The sequence below is a fragment of the Photinus pyralis genome, unplaced genomic scaffold (genome assembly GCF_008802855.1).
Source record: "Photinus pyralis isolate 1611_PpyrPB1 unplaced genomic scaffold, Ppyr1.3 Ppyr1.4_LG6, whole genome shotgun sequence".
Lineage (NCBI taxonomy): Eukaryota > Metazoa > Arthropoda > Insecta > Coleoptera > Lampyridae > Photinus > Photinus pyralis.
The window spans coordinates 26935942-26957480 of NW_022170663.1; the positions used below are offsets into that span (position 1 = coordinate 26935942).

General features: G+C 36.4%; 1 protein-coding gene across 2 annotated transcripts in view; it reads left to right on the plus strand.

Moving 5' to 3' along the window:
• LOC116172940 (caskin-2) overlaps window positions 1-21539 on the plus strand; it is a 63503-nt gene that overhangs the window by 13632 nt on the left and 28332 nt on the right. For both annotated transcript variants that reach the window (XM_031490218.1, XM_031490217.1), the window contains exon 2: window positions 11666-12155. In XM_031490218.1, the coding sequence (XP_031346078.1) occupies window positions 11777-12155 (379 nt within the window). In that variant the 5' untranslated portion in view covers window positions 11666-11776. The remainder of the gene's footprint in view (window positions 1-11665; window positions 12156-21539) is intronic.

A 21539-nucleotide genomic window follows, 5' to 3' on the forward strand; every position in this document is an offset into this window, starting at 1 on the left:
AATGCTTCAGTTATCCAATTAGTGCGGTCCCTAAAATAATAAAACTGTAATCCGCCCTCTGGAACTTTTTGGGATAGTAAAAGGGAGCGCGCGTTCGCCCCGGGCACGTTTCGTAATTTAACTACACAGGGCGTAAGATTTCATGTTAATTTCGAATGGCTTAGAAAAGTAGTCGTATTTTGGGGGTGGGATATGCCGACTTCTCTCATATTTAAAAGACAAATCATCCTGTGGCATCCGATCCGAGGAAGGAAAACGCCAATTATTAACGCGATAAGATTTCTTTTTTTTTGACAAGAAAAAATAGCTGCTTGTGGGCAATGACTTCTTGCAAGTCAATATTTGTGTTTGGTTAATCGACTTGATTTTCGATATCGAGAAGTGCTATGCAAATATCGCAGTGTTCCCGATAAAGATAAACAAGAGCACGATAACGTTTCTTTTTATAAAAGATAACTTACCACTTACGTGGTAGGCAGGTCTGTGGACTTCTATTTGCGCCCGTTCTACAGTTATACCGGATTATTCACTATATTTGGACCCCCCTCTAACTCATTTTCTATTAGTTTCCGCAAAAATAAACTTAATGCAAAAATCTCGACAAGAATTGTTTCGCCTAAGTACACTTTTTCAAATTTGGTTGTAATTATACAGGGTGGTCTACAGCCCCGAACTTGAAAATTCTAAATGGACACCCTGTATTTTATTCGATTTTTAGATTCTATGTTATAAATCTATTGGAGGTCTTGATAACTGTATCCTAGGAGTTGACCACGACTTATTTTGGGGGACAAAGATTTCCTTCATTGCCTAAAAATTGCCACCATTTCCCTTAATTTCTCCAACATTTCTAGCTGCCTAAAATTCTCACAAATTTACACATAGAAATTACGTTACTTCTCTATAGAAACCTTTTATTTCCTTAAAATTTCTTCTAGATTTCCTCAGAATTTCCTCTTATTTCCTCAAAATTGTCTAATATTTTCCTAGAATTTGCTACAATTTCCTCGAAATTTCCTATATGCGGGCCAAGAAGTGTTCAACCCCTCTATTTTAATATCACTTCACGACACCACATTTTTTAAAAATTTAAGTTTTGCACCCACAATACATCTTGAATTTACCCTTAAAAATCAGAATAATACAAAAATTGCATTTTCAATTAAGGTCTCTCACTAGTTCTTTAGTTTTTCATAACTTTCAGAATTATTACTTACTTGTTATTTAGAGAGAAAATAAAGCTAAATAATTCAAGCATAATGGATAAGACTAACGGGACTTTTGTGTTTAAAACATGCAACCTTTGTAACGGGTTGTAACAAATGCAGGTTTCGAAATCCCCTCGTATTATTAAATTATTTTTTAACAAATATTTTTTAAGGAAAACGGACTTTTTTTCGCTAAACCTGAAATTGTATAATCGTCGCACCTGAACCCCTTCATTGCAAATAACAAAATCGAACTTTCAAAATGTATACATATATTACTGTGTATCCCACGTTGGGTGCCAAATAATAATTCTGTGTGCCCCACGTTGGGCGCCATTGGAACGGTCACTAAACGCACCCACAAAACACCTGTCTAGCTAGCTCAATGAAATAAAGTCGCTCACAAAAACAATTAACATCTCTTAAAATCCAGGATCGTTATTTAAGCTCAATCTGACACAAAACTGTTCATTTAATACAATCCAAATTTATTCGATAATTGCTGTAGTAAAAACAAGTAAAAAGGTTTTCGCTCGGGTTTTCGCCCTAAGGCGAATAACTTCAGCCCATTGTCCATGAATTGATTAGTACTTCCCGAAAGGCCATAGCTATGTGCGCTATGTTTTTCTTTACTAGAACTAGAGGCATATGTGGTTAAAATTTCAAAAAATATCTTTATAAATAAGGAAATTGGCATTCACTGGACATGCCTTTAACAGAAGCATCTGTGATTAAAATTTCAAAAAGATATCTCCATAAATGAGAAAGTTGGCATTGCGCAGTCTGCGCATGCGCACATTTGATTTTCACTATATGCGATATGTTTGCTTTTACTGGAAGTATGTGGTTAAAATTTCAACAAAATATATTAATAAATAAGAAACTTGACATTGCGCAGAGTAATCGTCAAGATTTTCCTTGGCTCAGGTGCCAGAGCTATACGCTACCGAATGCAAAAAGAGAAAGTGGCGGCAATAGCGCATCCAATTTCGTTGCTGTGGCTGTGGTACCACCCGCACACATGCGCATGCGCGATTTTGCCCTTTTATAATAATAATAATAATAATAATCTTTATTTCCTGTGGACATATGTATAAAAATTTGACACGTCAGTAACAATAACAAACAACATAAATAGCAATTAACATGTGAGTTGGATATTATCACAGTCTACATAGGTACGTGAAGTATATTTTGATGTTATATTAGTGGTATGAACAGATGCAGTATTTTTTTCTCTAAAATAAACGTATTCAGACTTTTGCTCTAAAATAATTTGGGGAGCTAGTAATTGACTATAAAGAAATTACCATTGAAATCTCTATGCTGCGTCGCGCTAGGCACCACCCGGTATACCCCCATCTTGACTCTGCATACGTACGGCACTGACCGCAATTTTAAAGTATGTATATTGGTAGCAAACTTTTGGTTGCCATACAAACTTCTTTAAAGTGAATGTTGTTTTAAAGAGATATTCAGTGCTCCAGACAAAATGTGCACTCTGTATATAATGTGGTACTAAATGAACATGCACAAACACCGCTGACACGAGATATCGGGTATCAAAACCCCTGGTTTTCGAAATACTTCTGTGACCTTTCCACAGTTATGTGGGCTTGGAAACGCCTAGAAAGCTGTGTTTGAATTAGAAACCTCTGGAAATTGCTCATAAATATTTGGAAAGGGTCTAAGACGCTTAAGAGAGATGTTAGAAAACGTTGGAAAGGTGCTGGAACACTATGGAAAAAGCTTTAGTGCGCCTTACATTACTCTGAAAAGTATGGAAAGCGTTTTCGAGGCTATCGTACGAGGCAAGATATCCTAAAAATGTATGCAAACGACAAGTTGAATGTTTTTGAACCAAAATTGAGTTTCTAAAAATTTCTTTAGTGGTATATTTTCAGAAAGATAATTTAATACGCTATCTTTTTAGAATAAAATATACAGGGTGTTTCAGTAACAAATTTACGTTAGGTCCTATAACTTTTTTCCTGATCCCGTATACTTATTTTGAAATTCCAGATCTCGTTCCAGATTATTAAAAAATCATTATAAAGAAACGTGTGTAATCATTGTTGTACAGTTATTTAGAATATTACCTACTTACATTTTTAAACGCATTTATTTAATTCTGTACGTACGTACAGGTGATTAAAAAGAGAACGGAGAAGAGCACGAAATAAGGATAGAGTGAACAGTGGCTATTGTAGGTGCAGGTACAGGGTGTCCCATTATGTGCTCTTTTTGGGTCAAACGTCAAATGACAAAAAAAAATTGAAAATTTTCCCTCGCTTAAGATATACGAGGGGAAATCAAAAAATTATCAATTTCAAACCCTATAAATTACTTTCTTAGAAGATGTACAGAAAATACGTTTAAATACATTTAAATCCCATAAATACAATAAATATTTATAAATACAAATTAAGTAACGGCAAAATGAAGTGTATTTATAAGTAAATGTAGGTACCAATTTTTAGGAGTGTCTCGCCTCTCGGATTATTGATATGACTCTCTACGTATATAGTATATTATTTTTCCCTAAATAATGTTTACTTTTAAATCATAAAACATCTTCTGAAGGGCGCCTAATTTTATGCAACTAAAGTAACTTCTTAACACAAATAAAGATCTGACTTGTCATATTAATTAATTTGAATATTATCGTTTTGGCTTTCGTATTTTTATTCTCGTTCGTGTGTGATGTATTCAACTAGAGAAAACGTTGATATTGTCAACTGGTATTATTATAGTACCGGTAACAGTTTAAGAAGTGTAACAGGTTTATTTTCTGTGAAGTCAAAGCAACAATATTAAAATTAATTAACATGACAGCCAGATCTTTATTTGTTTTAAGACGTTATTTTGGATGCATAAAAGTAAGCGCCCCTTAGAAGAGATTTTGTCATTTAAAAGTAGACACAGGGTAAAACAATACACGTAAATCACTATGTCTACTTCTTAATAAATCGCACTGTATATAAAAGGCAAGGTTCGTTTGTCTGTCTGATGTTAGTTTATAGGGGCGTACAGCTTTGGACTAATCCACATCATTAAGTTTGGTAAGATCTAAAAAGGTCTGAACGGTTCTTATATTAACAAATTGGACCTCCAGTGACCCCATCTTCAAGCGATTATTTCACATTGGATTGCAGACATCTAACATTGGTTGATGAAACCCTTCAAGATCAGCAAGCATAATAGAGGGAGGTGAGCCGCGCAGCCGCCCATCCAAGAAATATTTGATTGCATGTACAATCAGTGGCTTTTCGGATTTAAATTTAACACTTGAGATTAATAGTAAATGTTTCAAAGTTGTGCCTGTACAAAGGAAGTTCAATTTTGACACTACAAGCTGGAACACTTATGAATTTAACACGAAAGTTCATATTTGAAAGCAAAAATGTTTCCGCGTGGCGCCTCGTATAAATCCACACAACACAAAAAAAATTATGCATCAGCAGCTATATCCCGAACTTAATTTCCCTAAAGGTATGTTGTCAAATATGTTTCCCCTAAACAGACATGCACGTACTCGCACACCTTCACCTTTCTCCAAATGTCGCAAGCTTTTTACACGTGAAAACGCTCAGTCCTTTTTTTTTGTAAGGATATCTTCTACGAGTGAACGAAAAATAAATATTGTTATCTCTTTATCTGGTAAATTAATATAAATGGACATGTAAAAGCTTCAGTTTGAAACTCATTAATATAAATTACGTGTGGCATAATAGGAAGGCTTGTACCTGCTGCCTGCTGCAATATGGTAGATAGCTTTAGACGTATAAAAAAGTTGATTTTTTTGCCCGAGGCGTCTTGTACATTTTTAATTAAATTCTTTCAGGTCGTTACGCACATTGTATGCGCCAAAAACACGCAAGTACGATTCGCATCTGTGCAATGAAAATGTTAACATTTTCTCGAAAATTATTGAGATAAAGTTTCACTAAATTTATACGACTGTTTTCAAGGTACGGACAACTCTGGGAACGAGAAACGAGCCTTTTGTATTTTTACCTGGATCATTTCATAACACAAATCCTTACTTCGTTTTTTAACTTGTTGCAACTTTTCGAATTTCCGTGCGTTTTTACAAATTAAAATCAGGTTTTTTGAAAATTTACAAGTGTCTTCGCACTTTGTGATTTTGAATATCAAACCGTATGAACTTATCAACGGTCCTACGTTCCTGCTAGAAAGAAAAAACCACATCTAAGCACTGACAACAATTATTTTCTTATCCTTCAGGTGCATCTGTCTCTTTAGACTTTTCAGATTCTTGCGGTTCGTTTGTTACCTCAATTTCCTTAGAGGTCAGTTTTAGGATGCTTCCAAATCTTTCATTTCAGACCATACATCCAGTTATTCACTTCTTTCCGTTTATTTTTGTTTCATATTCTTCAAATCTCTGGGGCGTGGATATTCTAAACGCGTCTAGAGCTTTTGAAATGCGTCCAGAGGTATCCGGTTTCGTTTGTAGTTTGTCATTTTCTAGGCAAATTCCAGAGATTTATAATGTCTTTTGTAAGCGTTCTAAAAGACCCAAGAAGAAATTAAGATCCCCGAAAAAGTAGAAAACTAGCGCCTTATAACCGTGTTTTAGAGCTTTTTAGGTTTATTTATCTAGCTCTTGTAACGTTCCGTTGAATGTACTTTTGGTTCGTGTAACTGACTGAATGCGTTCTTTGTGTGTTAGGAGTAGTACAATTGGCATTGAGATCATATCACTTTTGCTTTTGTAGTTGAAAGGACAGGCCGATCTTTGCGAAAAATGTTGGTTTGAATGGGAAAATTCCAGAGTCATCACGGCAAAATTGTTTAAATTAATTATCTAAGTGTCTTTACACGAATGGGGAGGTGGCAGTATCCTCTTTAGGTTATGCCATCTGTGTTACTTTAATTACCTAACTTTGTTTTACCTACAGGGTGATTCCTATAGTACCTGCCACCGTTTGGGAGCGTATAGGGGGTGCCTAGGGGAGTATTTTGATATAGGACACTTGGGGTCGGAAATCTAAAATAAGGGCGCCAGAACCAAATTTATCTTCTGGAATTTCACGCCTGTATGTAGGCAACCCAACCGACCGACGTTTCGCGCGGAGCGTTGCAGAGCGAGTTAGCGCGAGGAAGCGACATGGGAGGGAAGGAGGGAAAACGACAGTCAAATAATAAATAAATAAAATAACGTTTACAAGTGTTCAACGTGGCCACCGTTGTTCTCAATGCACTTCCTACATCTAGCCAACTATTATTATACTATTGCCATAGTGTTTATTCACTTGATACGCGTCGTTGCAGACGGGATTTCGTGGGTTTAACCAAAATTCTGATCAAGTGTCAGCCACACATCGCCGCCTGAGATCGCTCCGTGTGCACCGCCGGCCGGTTGGGTTGCCTACCTACAGGCGCGAAATTTCAGAAGGTAAATTTGGCTCTGGCACCCTTATTTTAGATTTCCGACCCCATGTGTCCTATATCAAAATACTCCCCTACGCACCACCTACACGCTCCCAAACGGTGGCAGGTACTATAGGAATCACCCTGTATATCGCAATCCGAAACGCATTTATTAATGGGTTTTTGGATATATTTTTCTTTCTACGTTACGAGCATTGGTGCTGATCGTATTAAAGAAGTAGGTATCGTGTTCTGGATGAAATGCAAACACTCGCTTTCGAATTGGAGAGTGCTACTTGTCGATTAGCTGGAACTGACCTATTACGTTGCATCTAGGAACGAAGAATCGCTAAGCAAATGTTATCTCAACTACCGGAAATTGCAAACGTATAGGTAACCTGTTGGTAATCGCCTTTGTCGTTAGTTTATCTTTACCAATGTCGTGACGAATTGCTCTGCAATTGATATTTTGATTACAAAAGTTGCAGATGCATGCTTAATTAAGTGTCTTATCGTTGGTTTTGTCGTCTCTGTTAACGCGAGGTAATTCAGTTAGAGAATCTTGTTAATCGAAGTTAGATTAAGTTATTATACCTACTTGATAAGTGATCAGCTGGGGTGAACATTTGCATTTGGTTAAGTGTATCCTTGCCACGAATTGCTAATTAATGACTTTTTTATGCAATTAAATATTATTTGTGTATAGGGATTGTTCATTGCCAAGACGAGATTGTTTGTAAATACCCACCGGTGCCCGAAGATTCACAATTGCATTCTTATTTTATTTTTGGTTTATATTTTTTATTTACTTTTTGGCATGACTTGCACATTATTGATATATGAGCTTTGTCTAACAATTAACACAAAAAAACCCAAGGCAAAAACTCAATGGCTATAAGTATAACTCGGAATCTACCAAACGGAAGTCAAGTCCAATTAACTCTCTTCTAATATAAAAACAGTCACGTCAATCATCGCAGGTAGCCGTCTACTGCAAAACTGGTCGCCTGTGAGGTACACACAAATTATGCTATTATATTTTCATCTCTATCTAGCCCATGCGAAGAAAAGTACGTACATTTTGCAGTGGGCGGCTATCTGCGACTGTTTTTATACTAGACGACGAATAGCGGGTAGCAAAAATCAATCAAACATGTGGCGACGGCGGTGGCTCATGTCCCCGGAATCTACAACTACTTAACCGGTTGCATCCGACAACCAAATATACAGGGTATTTCTCGCTCGTGTGTTGACAGGCGATAGAGAATAAAGAACTTTTGTTGAATTGGTTCACAAACTAGTTACACAAAGGTCATTTTTGGTGCAAAAGACTAGATAGTCTATTGCTTCCAAGTACCATTGTAGTTTATTTATCTACAATTAATTATTAATGAATTTATAACGGTCCTTAAATAGATTGATTTATAAGTTAATTATAACTTATCATTCACTTGTACTGACATTTATAATTACACTATTAGTGACGGCATCGACGTTGGAACTGAAATTAAACACAATTTAATTTGCTGTGTCAAGATAAAGTTTATCGTGGGGATCTCCAAAACCATAGAAGATACGAGGATGGTCAAATTAGGGAAAATTTGCGCAATGAAACAGTTATCGTTCTGTAAAGAAAACCAGAAAATTCCGATTACAGATGCAACAAAATACAAAACACTTTCTGATTTCCCCTTTTTGAGCTCCACAAGGTATTGTTAAGGGATTTTCAATACAATTTTATTTTTTTATATAGCCCGTAAAAAAGTACACACGGCATTGAGTAGCAGTTTTTATTACGAATACAACGATATGTGGCATACATAAAAAACCAAAGTTTCAACAGGATGGTGCACCCGCGTACAACGCCCTAATCGTGCAAGAATACGCATCGGACAAATTTTCCATTTTCTAGGACATTTTTTGTGCACCATCCTGTTGAAACCAACAGAGTTGCCAACTATTGTTTCTTTTTGTGCCGTATGTCGTTGTGTTCGTAATAAAAAATGCTACACAACACACTAGGTACTTTTGCTACGGGGCATATAAGAAAATAAAGTTGATGACGATTTCTCCGGAACTAAACGTTGTATTTAATCTCTACTGTATCTTGTAGAGCTCAAAAAGTGGCAATGAGCAAGTGTTTTTAATTTTTATGTATTTGTTCATCGTTCATCGGAAAAAAATAAAAACGAACTCCGCAAAATCCGGTTTTTCTGGCATATCTTCGGAAGTACTCGGAATTTTCTGGTTTTATTTTTTTTTAATTGCGCATCTCTTTTCTAATTGACCATCGTCTTATCTTCGATGGGTTTCGATCCCCTGCATGATAAGACATCCTTATCTTGTAGACAGTGTCTAGCAAATAAAAAGCTTCAAGAGAATTCTTGAGTCGTATAACTTAGGGGTAAAAAAATTATTGGTAAATCGGTTATGAAGAATTGCTGGAAAATATTTTCAAAGTTCTAAAAATGACCACCAGAGAGCGTAACTGCCATCTTAAATTTTAAAATTGCATTTTCTTTAAAATTCGCATAATAAACTAAACATTCTTTTTTCACAATTTTAAAGAGAACCAGTATAACTATCATTTTCGTAAAAACAAAAACTCAGTTATTTCAAAAACAAAGATGGCGTGGGGCGTTCAATTGTTTTTGCAATAACCTGCTTTAACTTCTTAACCGTTCGACCGATTGTAACAAATTAGGTATCGTTGAAAAGAGCATTCTTTGGGCAACAAGAATCAATCAATATAGTTAATTTAGTTGAATCCTTCTCCGCCAGGGGGCTAGTTTTGACACTATGATACAAAATCCAAAAAAAATCAAATGGAATGATATGACGTTTTTTATGAAAAAGTAGCCAAATAACACCCAAATAGTGAAAACCGATTTTCAAAATCTCGTTCCTAACCTCAAATATTGGGAAAAAAGAGATTAATTAATTAATTAATAAAAATGCTTAAATTGTATCTTATTTGAGGTGTTTCCGGTATTTGTCGATGGCGCGTAGGTTGTTTGGAAAAGGACCCTACACTTTTAGGTAGGCCTTGGAAAATTAAACAAATGAAACCCAATGGATTATAAAATAATAACAGCCGTAATTTGTAAATTATTCTGCTGTGTTTACATTCAGAAAGTGCAGTTTTTTGAATTTGTAATCTTTTCTAAAATGCCGATTTCTAATCAAGAAGCATTTAATATGCTGGCGGCGATGGTTCGTGGTCGATTCGGATAACGTAAATAGAAGATGTGGGCAGCGATATTTTGAAAATACTCAAAATATATTGCTATCATATTAAATGTTTCTTGGTTAGAAATTTTAGAAAAGATTACAAATTCAAAAATCTGCACTTTCTGAATGTAAACACAGCAGAATAATTTACAAATTACGGCTGTTATTATTTTATAATGCATCGTGTTTCATTTGTTTAATTTTCTAAGGCCTACCTAAAAGTGTAGGGTGCTTTTCTTTCGCGCCATCGACAAATACCGGAAATACGTAAAAAGAAAATTTGAGATACAATTTACGAATTTTTATTAATTAATTAATTAATTAATTAATCAATCTGATTTGAGGTTAGGAACGAGATTTTGAAAAACGGTTTTCACTGGCCTGTTTGGATGTTATTTGGCTACTGTTTCATAAAGAAAAAGTCATACCATTCCATTTGATTTTTTTAGGATTTTGGATCATAGTGTCAAAACTATCCCCCTGGCGGAGAAGGATTCAACTAAATTAACTATATTTTGATTCTCATTGCCCAAGGAATGCTCTTTTCTAGCATACCAAATTTGTTAAAATTGGTCAAACGGTTAAGAAGTTAAAGCAGGTTATTGCAAAAGCAATTGAACGCCCCACACCATCTTTTGTTTTTGAAATAACTGATTTTTGTTTTACGAAAATGATAGATAAACTGGTTCTCCTTAAAAATGTTTCACATTTTTTTTAGTTTACTATGCGAAATTGGAAGAAAATGCAATTTTAAAATTTAAGATGGCAATTACGGCCTCTGTTGGTCATTTTTAGAACATATTTTCCAGCGATTTTTCATGACCGATTTACCCAAAAATGTTGTTACCTCTAAGTCATACGACGAACGGTTCTCGAGATATGGCCGAGGAACAGTCTTATTGGGTCACCCGGTATACAGTGACATCGGCTTTCATTTCTTATCACCGTTTTTCTGTCGACTTGATGGCGACCTATGGCACCTTGACATCGCTCTAGAAAATTCGCTACACTACCTAACACGTTAGCAAACAATCAAACTCGTTTGAAAGCAAGGTATGATGATACATTTTTCGCCCTTGTCCGAGGTTTTCGCAAAGGCTACTTCGATGAGTTTGTCGATTAAAAAAATGGGAAATTCAACAGCTTTCGCCTTCTTCATTAATACATATATTATGCTTGGATTTTAGTATATAGGAAAGTCGTCAAACAAAATATCCACATTTTTTATCAAGGTCGAAACGTGTACATCCAAAATGCCCTTCCTTGCTAAGTATGCCCATTAGTTTAACTAATTTGACAGCGACAACCATTTACTACATAGGAATTAGTTGCCAGTTTATAATATTTAAACAAAAATGTTGTCGCTGAGTTATTACGCGCTGTAGAAATATACGTAGGCGACGAAAGGACATCAAAGCGCCTAAAAAATATTCGTCGTTTCATCATGTATTGATTAACGATGTTTTTTTATGAATTTATGCAAACAGAAATTTTAGTCGTGCATTCCGGGGCCGTAGGTGACCAAAAGTGCAATCTGTAAAAGTTGACTAAATCCCACGCATGTGTGCAACGCTTAGGAATGTAAAAATTTGATGATTATCATGAAAATCTCGAGATTGAGGTGATACAATTTTAAACCGTATGCAAATCACTTTTTTTTCCTCCGGAACGATTTAATCGCCCCCATCACGTGTGGTCCTAGTCGAATTACATAATCTAAATTGGATAACCGCAGCATTGTTTCAAATAATTAACATTCGGTATTATAGCTGTGGGTACTAGGGGGAGGAAAATGGGATTTGCATAACAATGCATCGAATTTCGTATAGGTCATAAATATTTATTGGTTTCATCGTGTGTTAAGCCCAAGTTATGATTACATTCGATAGTAAATTAGAGTGAAGTGCGGTTTTCGACAAACAGAAAAAAAAACAGTGGCGATGACGACGACCTGTTTCGGGCCGCCGCCTCTGCCGCCCAACCGGAAGTCCGCCCTGAGACATCGGAAGCAAAGTCAGGGCTTGCTGTCGTCGACCTATCACAGTTTTCGCGACCCGGCCGAGGAGAGCGAGATCGTCACGTTGACGTCTGAAGATTACGATTTCGAGAAGGCAAATAAGCCGAATGGAAATATCCCAAATAAAGCAAATAAAAGGCTTACTCACACCAATTCCTTAAGTAGACGTAAGAGGGTCCCTAAAGCACCTTTAGTACGCAGTCAGTCGGATGGAAATCTCGATAAGAAGGGCGTCTTTGCTCCTATGACCATCAATAAGTACATCAAAGTTCTAAGTGGAAGCTGGAAAAATTTATTGAACTGTAAGTGCTTTCCAAATCCTTATTTTATTAACTTTCCTTATATATGTTTTATTTATATTTTCGTACCTATAGGTAGCATCGTTTTATAAGATTTCAAGGTAGGTACGTACTGAATTTGGGAAAAAATATACATAACCCTTTTGAGGGTTTGTCATCAGTTGTACCAATTGATTTCAACCCTGATTTCAACAGAGTTGCCGATTTTGAAATGAAGATTATTATCTTAGACAAACCAAAATGTGCTAATATTTGCAATATGGCGTATAATGGCACAAACCAACTAATTGAAATCATAAATTAACACGACTTAGCTTAGAACAATGGACGGAAATTTACAATAGATATAGAGAGCAAATGTTTACCTACAGATAAACAAAGATGTTAATTTAATTTAAACTAATGCAGATAGTAAGAGAATGCAGAATATATCTGCGTCAAATATAAATGGACAGCTACCAGCTTGGCCGGATTCCACATGTGGCTCAAATACGATATCTCATAAACAATAAAGTAAATTTACAAACGATTAGATACACTAAAGAAATACTGAATCACTGGAATAACAGGAATTCTATAGACACTTTTAATCGTTGTAATACAAATTTCCCACATTACGCAAGTGGAAATCATATGTCTCAAAACTTCGTAGATCGCAAACGAACGTCAAATGTAAAGATAAGCAATTATATTGTATTTAGAGCAAAACCCGAGGCACCGGTTTAGAATGTGCTAAGTTTGTAATAGGCCAAGATCGCTTTTGAGATGAACCGATGTAAAGGAAAAACAAGATCAAATTGTGCACAACCCTTGGGCAGGTAAAGCGCATTTTTTTAAATTCCCCTACGAAATTTCTTCCATAAATAAGAAAGTTGGCACTGCACATCCTACAACAAAACCAAATTTGGAAAATGGCGCTACCTCGGGCGCTACATTTGCTTTTATTCTAAGTGGCTATGTATCAAATTTCATTTAAATCCCTCCATAAATAAGAAAGTTGGCACTGCGCATGCGCAAAACCAAATTTTGAAACTGGTGTTAAATTTGATTTTATTCCAAGTGGCTATGCATCAAATTTGATTTAAATCTCTCCATAAATAAGAAAGTTGGCACTGCGCATGCGCAAACCAAATTTAGAAATTGGTGTTAAATTTGGTTTTATTCCAAGTGGCTATGTATCAAATTTTATTTCAATGCCCAATGGTTCTACTTCTTCCAACCGTCCCAATCGCCCTTTGTAGGTACTTTCCTATATTAATAAAAAAGAAGAGCCAAAGGACGAAATCGGAAATAGTAACAAATGTAAAGTTAACTGAGACTGTGATAGAAAGCGTCGAAGATCCCTATTAAAGTTACAACGGAGTTAAGCACAGATTTTGAGGAGATTAACTGGAGGCGATTGACACTAATAACCTCGAAAACCTTTCAAAAAATTGGCTATGGCTAGCACAGATACCACCCGCCCACCTGCGCATGCGCGTTCTGCCCAAAAGCTTTTCAGCCCTATCTTTTATATGTCTAAGAATATGTGTACCAAATCTGGTTCCAATCGGGTATGCCGTTTAGCCGGAAATAAGAGTACAGACAGACTGACATCATCGAGATTTTGTTTAATTCGGATACCTCCATTTTCGTAAAAGAAAAGTGGGGGGCCATTTTTTACCCCAATGCAATTGATCTAAAATGTTAACCGCGTTAGTAAAAAAGGCACATTCGACGTTGAAGTACGACCATTATAATTCTTCCTACTGTAGAAGATCAGGAAGACCGGAAGCCCAGTCCATGCACCTACTTATTATACCGGGAAAATCCCTGAAGAAAAGCAAAACGGTCTCCCATTGCGGTTAACGATGAAGCAAAACCTGCAGAACTTACACGGAGGGGAAAGTCGTACATGAAATAAAGCTGAAAAAGTAAGAATTAAGATGGCATGTTCTCGAACTTGAAGATAAGGCGCAAGTTGTACATTCCACCTCTCCAAGTGGAGAGGTACAAACAGAATGTATAACTGTACTGCTTAAGGGTGCGTAGTGTTTCTTTTGAGAGCTACGTTCGCCAAAATTAATTTTCATCGTTCATTCTTTCAAGATAAGGGGATTCTTAAGAAGATTCTGCAAAGATTCAATGGGTTCTGACACTGTTTAGATTCAAGTTCTAGACAGAATAGATTCTAGAAAGTTTTAACAGGACTATAAAAAGGTACTAAGAGAATTTGGAGAAGATTGTTTGAAAATTGCAAGAGGATTCTAAAGTTCGAGAAAGATTGTATTATGGCCCTAGAAGATATTAGAAAGACACTAAGAATATTCTAAGGATTCTAATGGTTTTGAAGGTTGTAGAGATTCTGAAGATTCTAACTTTAATTGGAGGTTTTAAGTAGATAGTAAGAGCTTTCTAAGATGACAATAGGAAGAGGAGATTGTAAGGATTCAAATAGTTCTGAATATTCTAAATTATACAAAGACTCTGTGAAGATCCCAATATCCTAAAATCGTCATATGAAGAAAGTTTCTTAGATTCCAAGATTGTAAGGATTTTAATGGATTCTAAGAAGGTTCTATAAAAGAGTATCTAACACAATTGTAAAAAAACGTCTAACAAAATTGTTCATATTTTAAAAATGCGCGATATTCTTAAATATTTAAAACTACTACATTTTTACCATATTTTTCATGAAACCCTTGCGTGAAATTTATTCGTCCTTCAGTCTGAGGGTTTGTATACCCGGACCTCGTAGAAGACTTTTTTAATTTAATAGGTTTCAACGTGTATAGTGGGCGAAACGAAGAAAGATTTATTTTTACCAATAAACACTCGGCTCTTCCAAATTACAATAGACTCGAAATTTACTGGGTCCCGAACACACACTACTAACTTTTTGAAAAACAAAACTTTAGCTTTTACCTTTCCCAACCATACCTAAATTAAATCTACGCCAAAACTAATTTAATGTTGATCAAACAGCGCATACGAAAATAAAAAGAAAATGTTACTTCCTTTTTAAACACTTGTACGACCTTCACGGTATGCATACATCATTTTGTTAAATTTGAACGCTTATCTTTTCAGTTGTTGGTTATGATGAGAATCTTCAGTGCAATTATTTGAATTTCCAAAAACAATATGGGTCCACCTTCAATTTAAAAGCTTTTTTAAATTTTTCAAAAACGTCAACGAGGTTGCAGTTGCCGTCAAGATCTAGTGTCTAGCCTCTGAGCGTTCACAAGGGTCGCGGAGCTTACTCTCAATTCTTCTGACAACTTCTTCCACAGCTTGCGTGTTATCGTGAACTCCACTTCAGTTTTTCTCAAGATGCAACATTTTTACGAACATCTGTCTTATCATGTAAACAAAATGCTATCAATTAATGTCTTATCCAAGCCCATCAACATTTAACACGTATGCCCATGTTACACAAAAATAATGCTCAATGAATAAACTTTAAAGATAAAGAAATTGTACACGAAGAAAAACCTGCAAAAATGTCATATCAAGTTCAATAAAAGCAGTGATTTTGCATTTTTATGTAAATAGGTAATGGCCTACATTCAAGTTATAAACAAAAACGAACCATTCGTCAAGTCCGGTATTAACACCTATATGGCCATTGTAGCAGTTGAAGGAACGTGAACGACGTTAAAAGGTAGATGGACGGAGAGAAGTGCAAGAATTCCATTGCTCATAAAACAATTATTACCCTCGGAGCTTGCCTAATATTCTCGAGTAATAAGAAGTGTCACGGTTTCCAACAAACCGCTTTCGTACTACACGAATGCAATTGTTCTGGTTCATCAGCAGCACGCGATCTACCTCTTGAAAATGCTCATCTCGATTACATTCGGTGGAGATTCCGAGACGTAATTATTTCGTTAAAAAGTATCCGCTTAGATCTCGACTAATCTCCGACACGTGCGCGCGATAATTAAACGTGTGTAGTATTTTCGAGCACTAGAACAAATAAGTTTTGAAGGTGTGGCGTTTGTCAAATGGTATTTTAGAAATTTAAGTATCCGTCTTCCCAAACGCGAATGAAAAAGCTATAATTACGTGCGGAACGAACGTAAATTTAGTTCAAAGATTAGAAACGCCCATTATACGAAATCCCATTCCGTAATATTGGAGTCTTTATGCAGTTAGAATTTATCCAGGTGTCTAGATAAAAACTGTAGTCCCCACTGTTTCAGAGTCCTTTGCCGAAATCAAAATGTCATTATGAGTTTATTTTAAATTTTGATAAAATCAATCTGTACAGGATAAACAGTTCAGAACCCGAGGTTGGCCCCTGTGCTACCCCATACCTGTTCTTAATATTTGCATCCTCGCAGGTGAGCTTTCAAATGTCCAAGATGGGCGGATCTGAATTTGCTATTTTTCCGTTCTTCCCGGTAAAGAAAAGAAAAGGTGCGTTACGTGATCTCAAGATGAAAAGTTATTAATTAAATTTAATTAATAGCGCGCAAAGATTTGTGATGGCCGCGTTTAATTGTTCTCTTCCATCCATTTAACTAAATGTCAATAAACGTAAATAGCCCCAATTACTCATCGCCGATTGTAAATCGCATTTGTCCCAATAAATCCTACTTACCATAAATGAACAAAAACACTATCCGTGTACTGTTTCGTAATTTAATACTTTTTGTAATAGTCATTGCGGCGATTACCTATGAAACGTAAATATTTATTCCGCATAGGTTCAATTCGATACAGTTTACCGTATTATTAACAAAAAATTTCGTTTTTTTCCAGTATTAACGATGGGGGTAGCTGAAAATCGATTTAACAAATCAAGTCGCATTTTTATTTCACGACGAATGCAATAAAAGCAGAAAAACAACAAATCGCCGTTAGCTACCATTACGGACTTCGTTTGGAATTCTATGTAAAACATCTACAATAATAATCTCGATAAGGTACCTAGTTACTGTCATTACTGTTTTCAGTTCTATTTTAGCCCGAAGCCTGTCGCCTCAACAATTATTATTATTAAATTGGATTTGCATGTAGAATGAATGACTGGTGTGGAATGATGAGTGACGGGATTTATTGATCGTGTTATTTTCTACAATTTGTAAATAAATAAGCGAAAAACATTATGTGTGATCAGTTGACATTTTGTTATACAACAGTGAATCATCAATTACTTGTGGCAAAACAAAACGATATTTTTGTTTTCTTTTCCAACCAATTATAGGATTTTTTACAAACCAATTTTTATAGTGACCATGGAGCGCAGTTTGAACCGAATTTCGGGTCAAATTTCAACAGAATTAGAACCAACTTTCAACACTTAAGGCACCTTTTCATGCAACAACAATCATTGCAAAGTGGTTTGTACAAGCTCAGACTTGTTGGGCTTGTAGACGTATTTACTTGTTTCAAATGAACTTTTCTTAGATCAACTCTCCCTGTATGAAATTGGGAAGATACGAGGGTAGTAATAACAGTAAAAGCCTGGAAGCCGATTTATCTCTCCCATTACAAACCTCGTTCATTACAGATGTCTTCAGAACCGAACGTCACAGTAGGTAGAATGGATGCCGCCCGCGTCTTGGTTAGCGTCGAGTTTTTGAGCGGAGGCCCGCGCTCTGGTGGAACTTGGATAAGGACACCATTTGAATATGTGAACACTAGAACTACTTTAATTCAAGGTGTCTACATACAAAATTTCATTTAAATATCTTAACAAATAAAAAAAATGGATTGCGCATGCGCAAAACAAATTTTTTGATTCGGCATTAGTTTTACTTCTATCCGAGATGCCTACATACAAAATTTCATGCATTTCAACTCCGATCTACAAATTTGATAAGGAATCCACCTGCAAAATTTCATTGTAATCAATCCATCCGTTCTCTTTAAAATCGATGGACATGAAGCCATCGAGCGAGCGAGCGTCGTACAATTGGGAGAATTTAAAACTCGACGCTAAAATCAATTTAGGTACCAAAAGAAATACTGGTTTATTTAGCCAACAAAAGCTCAACATAGACTTGGCTTTCCCGTAGCGGTTCGACTTTGTGGCACAAACAAAAATTCACCTAACCTAACTCGGTGGTACCGTGGGTAACTAATTATTGCCTGAAGGGGCAATGCATATTACTTGTGTCCGTAAGTCCATTATCCATATGCAGTCGTTATAGCAATCAGAAGGATAGCTACCCGCAGAAAACATCAATGCAGCTACCGCGTTCAAATTACAATCCAAAAATGTATCCCTTTAAGAAGCATTTAACGATACGCTTTATAATATGCAGAAGTAAAGGAAGTTGTTCCAATATTAGGTTAGATCCTCGCTGTTAATATATCATTCGATATCCAGTGACCTATTTCTGATACTGGTTTCACAGCACAATGGCTGTTCGCTAACAGTGGACGTGGAGATAAGCTAAGGGCATCGGGACCCGCAGGTAACTCAAGGGTAACGCGTATGAAAACCTCCCGTGGAAGAACAGGAAAATCCCGTCCAAACTAATCACTTCGGAATTTCCAAATTATGAATTCAATCGCCGGAGATGAATATATTCGAAAGATGGCAATCAGAATTCCATGCGTTCTACCTTACGGTTTCAGCTGTAAATTGTAAATTGGCGGCTTACGAAGAAAAGGACATGATAATGTACACCCACAAATCAAGGCAAAGAAAATGCAGTCATTCTGCGCGGAAAAATTCCATGGTTAAATTCCATCCATAGGTGGAGCCATCTATCTAATCGCTTCAAATGTTACGCGGGTTCTTCGTAGTAAACCGTAAACAATAATAATGCTTCGTAACGGAGAAAATAAATGGTTACAGTGAACAATATTGGATCGTCGATACTTTTTTGAGGTCAGTCGGGGGGAGGGCGGGGAGTAGACATTTATTTTATCTTTAATGGTATTCTATTTAAAGGTTTCATCAAAAAGAAGTGTTTTCTATAACCTACCGCATTTCTTCTTTATCCCTTATCAAAAGGGTTGGCGGAAGGGGGGGGGGGCTGGTTTTATCCTTCATGATATTAGCGACAGGTTTCAACGAAAGGAAATAATTTCTACCAATCATACTCCTCCACCTCGGCCCCTCATTGTTAAGTTACGAACAAAGAAACTGTTTTGTAGGAAAGGCGAAATGATGGCATATAAAATCTCAAACGGTCATGGATGGTAAAATCCTCTTTGAAAATTCACCCCCGGAAAGTTACACTCGGAAGAATCATCTACCCTCCACCGTCTCGACTTGGTTGCGCTGCTAGAATTTTCGCCATGTTGGAAAATACTGGCCCCTAGGAACTTGTTTCAAAAAGCATTCATGTTTTAAAGTTCGCCTCCGATTTGTCCTCCAACAATTTGCTTCGGAAAGTTCACCCTATAAGATTCGCTCCCGGAGACTCCATGGTCAGGAATTGGCTCTCAGGAAAGCACTCCCTTGAATAACTGCCATGTACTAATTAGGTAATTAATGACTAATCTCAGAAATTTCAGATTAGTTTTTGAAAATTTACCGGGAAGTGACTTCAGACCCGCAATAAGTATTCGAAATCTGAACAGTCGCCTCTGAAATGTTCGTCCTCAAGCTCAACGAATAATGGCCGTTTCTAGAACCAGAAAATGTTCCCTGCGTAGATCGGGAAAAGTGTCAATGATCTCAATTCAAATACAAAGCAATAAACTGATTGCGATTTTTTTCTGGGCATCAATTCCGAAAGCGGGCGTCTTTTTTAGGGGCAAGTTACTGAGAATGTTCTGGTTTCAAAACTACATATTTGGTGATCACATTTTCTGGTATCATGTTTCAAGGGCGAAAAAAAGGGAGCAAATGCATGTGTCTTCGTAGGCGCATTCCAAGATAGATGTCGAGATAATTTAAAACTGAGAACTTGTTTTTACACATGATCGATCTAAGATTTTTAGCAAAATTACCCTCATTAAATAATTGGCGTCACATGCCACGAGAGTTACGTATAAAAAATAAGCTTTGGTCATTCGCGATGACATCTCCGTCCAAATAAAACTTACCGTTTCATTACGGTGGTTTCGATAGTCGGCGGAGTAGGAACGGAAATCTTGAGCGCCACCAGAGGTCGGCGGAATGGTTTCAGTTCGGAAGTCATAGCATAGGTAAACCAGTAGAAGGAGCGCCGGCCCAGGAATCGGCGGTTAGTCGCTGGCGGATGATCTACATAATTACGGCACATGGAAAACAATTTCCCAAAGCGGAAACGGAAAAAAATTAACTATACGGTGAAACAAAACAAATGAAAGTAAACACCTTCTCGTATTATCAACGCAAATAAAAATATTAAACATCTACCTTAAAATTAACGGATATAACTTTAATAAAGTAAGAAAATGGAAGTAGATCAAAATACGAATAAATGTAAAGATCCAAAAATGAACGGTCCTCCCTTTACAACCTCGTTTACAACGCTCTCATCTTATATAAAATTTCCACAACGAACTCGTACGATATTGTTTAAAATTAAAACTTTCTTTAATTAATTCTTCTGCGTACCGATGACACAAGAAATGTGAGACTCAGCTCGAATGGCATGATAATTAAGCGCGCTTTAAATGATACCAAGCATACTCCAATCAAGCGCCGTTTGCTGCAACATATCTAATTAGCTGCAGGTCAGTGGCGCACCCAGAAAAAAAATTCGGTGGGGGTTATTGAAATTAGTAAATCCAAAATGTTAATATAAATTATATTTTTAATAAACAAAAGATTACACAGTTACATGGTTGGTATGGATTAAACATGCAAATTATAGTGCGCGAATTGATCACTTTGCGCACGCGATTTGCGTGCGGGAATGATTAATTCATAAACGATTGTAGGAAAAGATTATTTTTAAAAAATCTATCAGTGCTTAATTAACCATGGGTGCGCCACTGCTGCAGGTATTTATGCTTACGTCCTTAAGTCCAGTAATACTAATAAATTATTTCTTGTCAATTTCCGGTCAATCGTGAGGTTGCGTTACCTTCGAAACGATAACGTCTTAGCAATGTATATCCTAGTTTTTTAGCATTGTGAACATAAAATAGGCGACTAATTAATAAACGGAACTGCAGTCATATAGATATTAATTTTCCCTCATCTTCCAGATGACGAGAGCTTTCGAAAGCTTCAAAAAATAATTGAAATATCCCCACGGGAACGGTTACAAAACTGGTAAATTATATACGGTATCTTGTTTTTACTAACAATAATTCACTAAGGGTAATTTATAGGATAATTGACCTAGATTCTTGCAATACGACACGATCGCTCTACCCAAAAATACTCTACTGCTAAAACGAAGCTTTTTTCCACGCGACCCCTTTCGCGGTTCGACTTTTTTTGGCGGCTTAAATTGAATCTTTTCACCGACAGTAGTCACCCTGCGCAGATTTACGGGTGATCGACAA